At 50.9% G+C, this 6,506-nt stretch overlaps 1 protein-coding gene across 1 annotated transcript; it reads right to left on the minus strand.

The window, feature by feature from the left end:
• Positions 1 to 1,775: 1,775 nt before the first annotated feature.
• LOC139047333 (uncharacterized) lies at positions 1,776 to 6,278 on the minus strand. The gene is made up of 2 exons (XM_070521152.1): positions 5,867 to 6,278; positions 1,776 to 3,749 (listed from the first exon to the last, which is right to left on the minus strand). Exons 1-2 carry the CDS (start codon positions 6,234 to 6,236, stop codon positions 1,957 to 1,959), a joined length of 2,163 nt encoding a protein of 720 aa, XP_070377253.1. The 5' UTR covers positions 6,237 to 6,278; the 3' UTR covers positions 1,776 to 1,956.
• Positions 6,279 to 6,506: the final 228 nt, after the last annotated feature.

Raw genomic sequence — 6,506 nt, forward strand, 5'->3', positions numbered from 1 at the left:
TGTGCCGGCTCTGCCACCTGGAACAGACGTGATCGTACAGGTTGCCGCAGGCGTCGTGGCTCGGGTCGAGCTGGCGTTCCAGGGTGCGAACGGCCGCCTGACATTCCGCCCTCCCGCAGAACAGGTTGGCGGCGCTCGCGGCGCTCTCCTCGTCGACCAGCGACCTCTCGTGGTAGTCGTAGTGAAGGCCGCCAGAGGGCGTCAAGGGAACCCTGACTGTGTCGTTGTCGCCGTCTGTCTCGTTTGGCGTCGTCAGATCGTGGTGGGTTGCGGGCGTGAACGAGAATTCAGCAGTGGGCCCAAAGAAGAGCGCGAAACCGATGTAGCCCAGGATGAAAGTCAAGGTGATCATGAGGACGGCACCCATGATGATGCCGATTTTGCGCTCTCGCACGCGGGTCAAGTCCGCGCGCATGCGCTCTTCCTCCATGGCTGTTGTCTTATCTGGGGCAGCGGAGACCCCGGCACTCGGAGCAGCCATGGGTTCCTCGTCGAACTCGTCGTCATCGATGGCAGTGGCCATGGCGAGTCTTGCAGCGTTCGGAAGGGAATGGTTCGCAGTCGGGATGGGTCAAACGGCGCTGCTGCGACGAGCGGAATTTTTTTTCAAGCAGGTTTCGAAGAAACGGGTCGCAGGCGAAAGCAGCCTTCGAAGCGTTGACACTATGCTGCACGCCTTCTTCTTCAGTATGATGGTGATGATGACCCTGAAATATAACATAAACCCACTATGAAGGATAGGAGAGAATAGGCCAGTAGGAAAAGACCTAAAGATAAGTGCAACCTATGCCTGCGATTACAGAGGAAACAAATAATAAAGGAATAAAATGGCTGTGCAGAGGCGTTAGCCAGCTTTTCGAGAGCCGATAAAGAAGAAAAAAAGATCTCTGGGATAACGACCGAGGAAATGTGAAGAATGGATGGCAGAAATTTTGTATAGAAGTATGTGTTTCATAAAAGAATGTAAAATAAAATGGGAAGCCGAGTGCTATACTTTCCACCTACAACGTGTGCACTTGTAGCCGAAGCCAGTCATCAATCCCAGCATGTCGAGAGGGCCTCTCTAGGCAAGCGGTTGTGAAATGATCTTTCATGAAATTAGGTTGCAACTCCCAATGATGTACGTATTTATGAAAAGTGATGGACGACGTCGAAACACTGACCTCCGGAACAATACTTAATGCCGTAGAGCGAAGTTTCGAAGAAAACACAATACCTAATTAAGTAGCTATAGCTGTGGAAAATGAGCCAGGAAGCCCTGTTTGGTTCCTATTGACATACCTTATTCTGTGTCACTGCTTTTCTTTAATCTTTCGAATCTTTAATCATGTTCTTTTTCCCCCTCTTTCCTATCTCGCATTTCGATGCCTTTCTCTCCTCCTTAAAGCATGGGCAAACAATGTGGCGCTGTGGTAGCTGCGTCTTCTTTTTCCCTTCGTTTCCTCTCTGTCAATCTGTACCCATGTTTTCAAACCAGATAATAAAGTCAATAAGTAATCGAAACGATCCAACACATTAACTAACGCTCGTCGCCTGCCATGTGAAACATGCGTTCCACGTAATTAGCCGGCAGTTTTGAATAAACAATTACTTGCAAGTCCCACGCTTATCTTGTTGACTTCTTTGAGTCAGTTCTATCTTTCTGCGGTAGCCTTATCTTCCATGGCAAATAATTATTTTCGTCGATTTCTAACAAATAATGAGGCAATGTGTTTTGTACATTTGTGTTACTGTATACGCAATAAATATGTTCCCCGCTTGCAAAACGCCAGAAATCAGCCTGTAAGCAGTCTTTGTTGCGTTACTGTAGCTTATGCAAATAAATTCACCGTTACATCGCCCTAAATAGTTTTACATGTTATGCATTTCACTTTTATCACTCAACCAGCGCACAACCAGAAGAGCAACAGTTCTCGACTGGGCGGCTTAAGGATCACAAATGTTTCCAACGCCGGTTTAGGAATCTTCAGTGTCATTACCATAAAGCAAACGTTCATTGTCCATGTCGCAACCCCCAGACTTCGGCATTGGCTGACACTTGCCCGACGCGAAACTGCCGAATGCCTTCGCGACTGATGCAACATGGCGTCGACGAGCCGAATTCGTCAACTGCTTTCCGATTTGTGTCGAATTCGACACCGCTTCGCACTCATTAAACACGTAGTGGTATAAAAACAAGGCGTCGCTATCCAAGGATGACCCGGGAATAGCCATACCGTCACCGACCTGACGGCGGTACGCTTGAAACGACACGTAAAACGCCGCAATTTCCTCAATGTCCGGTACGTCGCGATCAGCTACAACTTTTGAATCAGAGAGTTTGGAAACGCACTGTTGCATGCGAGAGGTCCTTAAGTGTTTCGCGAGTTCTTGACGAAGAACTCCTCTTAGGACGCGAGGTCCCACTCTGGCGAGGCGAAGCACGTGTAAGGATTGATCTTGGGGTGCAAATAAATCAAATACTGGTAAGGGCACCACAACCACGTAGGAGCCTATGGACAGCGTCAGGGTTGAGCCCAGCATCGGGGCGTTGCTGTCGAAATGCCCAAGCCATTGCTTCCACGTCGAGTCCCGCATGAACCCTTCCAGTCTCGAGGCATTGAAAAAGCTGTCCTCAACCACGGAACTTAAGGCATAGTTGTGTGCATTAGAGCTTCTCTCGAACCCCCTTAGAGGACCGAGGGCCACAGAAACGTTGAAGCCGTGTGCTGTTGCTGCATCGAGGCTGGTCTTCAGGCTGTGCAGTAATTCTAAGGCCTCATCCTTGAACGAAGCTGGAACGATGTGCATCCCTGATATCGCCTGTGTGTCGACTTCGTATCTGTTCATAAAGTTCAGGCATTCGCGTAAGCGTTCACTCTTGCTTAGTGCCGAAAAGTTACTAAATACTGGGGTTTCGCTCCCGTTTTTCGAGTCTTTCTGATTTGTAGGAATCCAGAACGGTTTCAGCGTCGAGGCGGCTGCCGCAGTTAACAACACGGATCCGTTGGACTTTAGCCATTTGTAGGTCCACGGTGTCGACACGTTCGAAGCGAGCGCCCAGAGACAAGCCCTCTTCAGCGTTTTCTCTGCTTCGCGACAGACGTGACGCAGCAAAGATTTCAAAAACTCGCTGTTCTCATTCCTGTGTGCAGCCGTTTCGGTGCCTCGGCCATCATCTCCGTTTGCCTGAGTCGACGCACCCGCGTTACGTGGCACGAGAGGCAAAAGCTTTACGTTAGCCGTGTCGTTGTCCACGTTGATGGACAAGTCAAAAAGCGGCGACACACCGATTCGGGCCATCTGGAAGAACGCCTCCGCCAAAGGTTCGACACTGTCGGCGTCTCGAACTGCGGCAAGCTTGGAGAGGACGTCTCTCACGAGGCCGTCCGACGAGGTCAGGTTTCCAGCAACACAGCCGTGGAGGAATCGGGCTTGGCTGCGCTGTGGCGGGTTGGCGTCGCCCAGGAGTGCCCGCCCGATCCTCTCCTCGTATTCCTCGAGCAGCGCGTCGTCGACAGAGTAAGCGCCGCCCCTCGCCGCGGCCTTGCCGACGTGCTCGGCTTGCCAACTCGAGCAGACGTGGTCGTACAAGTTCTGGCACGGGTCCTTCGAGTCGTCCAACCGTCTTTCGAGGAACGAAGCCAGATTCAAACACGGCTGTGTGCCGCAGAACAGGCCCGACGAGTGTTCGCCGTTGGCTGCGGCGGACTCGAGTTCCTGCAGAGTGTAGTCGTACATGGGGTTCTGCACGTCTGGAGCGTATAAACCTGCAAGAGCAAGTGCACGAGTGCACAAGTTCACGTTCGGGAGCGTACAAAGCATGCGCTATTTGCACTTTATTAGCTCCAAGTATAACAACGGCAACGCAACTTAATTCGCCCTTTCGTGCCCACGAGACTTGTTCCCGGTATCATATAGTCCTCATGCTTTAATTCCCCAAACACCGTTTCAGGTACGACCCTGTCGAAGCAACAATTAGATTACCATATTCCGGTGTTTTACGATCCCGGTTGGATTATTACTTGCGCCGTAGCGGGGTGCTCCCGATTATTTTGACCACATGTGACTCCTTATCATGCTCCTTAATATAAGTACACGAACATTTTTTTTTATTTTGCTCCCCAACTAGATTACATACGCTTTGGTGTTCTGAGCTATGACGTCAAGTGGAGGACCGACAGTTCATGCAGTCTAACGGGGACGCCAAAGACCTAGCATTGAAATTTTTCTCTCCTTCCTAAGGCATAGAAAATTCCGTCATCTTGAGTGACGTTGCAGCTCGAAGCATTCAGGACAGAAGGGCTTGAGCACTATGTCACAAAGCTATAGCGCTGTGTGTGTGTGTGTGTGTTTCATCATCATCATCAGCCTGGTTACGCCCACTGCAGGGCAAAGGCCTCTCCCATACTTCTCCAACAACCCCGGTCATGTACTAATTGTAGGCATGCCGTCCCTGCAAACTTCTTAATCTCATGCGCCCACCTAACTTCCTGCCGCCCCCTGCTACGCTTCCCTTCCCTTGGGATCCAGACCGTAACCCTTAATGACCATCGGTTATCCTCCCTCATCATTACATGTCCTGCCCATGCCCATTTCTTGTCCATGCCATGCCCATGGCATGGCATTTCCTGCCATGTCTTGTCTTGTCTTGTCTTGCCTTCTCTTGCCCATGCCATGCCCATGCCCATTTTTGTGTGTGTTTGTGTATACTATAATATGAGGCCCTTTTCCATCACCCCAGCTTGACGTTGACGAGTCACGTTGCAACATGCTACCGTTTGTACCGCATAAAAAGGCACGATAAGAAGAGATTGTGAGGCCAACCCGAAATAAACCGCTGGAACCCCTTCATCCCTGCGTCAGGCCCCGCCCTAGTTGCTCTATATTTGGGTGTTCTAGTGGTACTGATGGCATGCCAACAAGCACTGACCTTGCAGAAGCAGAAACTACAGTGTTATAGGTGGACATATGGAGCATGCTTTGGCGAGTCGGTGTACGCAGGGACACGTCTTTTTCAGCTCGAAACGGACAGTTGACCGGATGTTGACCTCGAACGGATGTTGACCTCGAAGCGAGCGCTAACTATCCATATATAGAAAAAGCTTCTGTTCGAGACTGCAGCTTTTCGTGAATTTCTGATATTACTTTTTCACATTACGTTTTGAGTTATGGTTCTGTCTTTGATTCGTTAACTTATGTCTTTTGTCATTTCTGAGCTATGCATTTATATATCTTTTACATTTTACACCACCATACCCATGCGCGCCGCCATATTTGGTCACTTGACACCGCGCGCTATATCGAGCGTCTTCTGATCCGCGTTTGCTGGCTATCTTACAATGGTCATGGCGGCCGCAAGCACGGCTCAGACAGCCGCCATTCAGGCACTAGGCTTTGGCCAAAGCGGCAGAGGCAGTGGATCTATGATAATTATGAAACAGTACTAAGCGATTCCGGGCTTCTCGGCGGAATGTTGCTGGAGCAGCCAGCGGCTACTGATGCCTGCTTGTTCCTGACTCAGGCGTTCAATGGTGGCGCGCCTGTGGCATCCTTTGGTGCGTGGTGCGCGAACTGCTCGCTGTAAGGTGGTTATGAATAAATTTTTAAAAAAGTATACATGGTACGTCCGACATCCTTTTGAGGCCCCTTTGAATCAAATTAATTTGACCTGGACCAACTACGTTGCAACACGCGCCACCATCAATACCGCATAAAAAAGTCTCAGTTAAGCGGAGATTGCGAAGCCACCCAGGAAGAAACCATTTAGACTTCTTCCCAACTATGTCGGGCCGCGTCTGTGCTCGTGGCCTCCCCGCCCGCAAGCTCGCCACCTATACAACACGCTGGTTCGAAGCGTGTAACAAGATCACCGTTGTACACTCACGGGTATCCACGTCTTTCGTCTCGGTACTGCTGAAGGTGTCGTTGTCGCCTTGCGTCACGTTCGACAGGTCAGCCGTCGTCGGCGGAGGCCTCGCCGAGAACTCCGACTGGAACATGACCACCGTGCCGACCACCAGCGCCAGCGTGAGAGCGCCGAAGAGCACGAAGCCGACGATGAGGCAACCAGCGCGACTTCGAGCGCTCTCCTTGTCCAAGGTGCGCATGAACTCTCGCTTAGTGCTGGCGCTTTCGACAGTAGTCCCCACCGCGTGGCGCTGCTGCGCCCGGGTATCGGGCGGGCTGTCCAAATCATCGCTGCTTAAAGGATCGCTGTTGGTTGCCGTCTTCGTGGCCGCCGCTGACGTCGCCATCGTTTGAACGCTTCCCCTTTACGAATGGCGGCCGCATGCACACTATGGCTGATTAATGATGATAATGATGGTAAGGATGATGATGATTCCCTCAACTACGGTACAAGCCACTCCAGTGGAGGTCCATCTCTCTGAACACCTGAGGAACGTACGTGATTTCCAAAAGGGCAACCGAAATAGATACGACGAACCCCGAAACCATGTAAAAGAATGCTTGTCGCCTGGTAAACGCCTCCCTGGTGACGATGTTGATGACGATGAAGGTGTACA

The sequence above is a fragment of the Dermacentor albipictus genome, chromosome 7 (assembly GCF_038994185.2).
Source record: "Dermacentor albipictus isolate Rhodes 1998 colony chromosome 7, USDA_Dalb.pri_finalv2, whole genome shotgun sequence".
Classification (NCBI taxonomy): Eukaryota; Metazoa; Arthropoda; class Arachnida; order Ixodida; family Ixodidae; genus Dermacentor; species Dermacentor albipictus.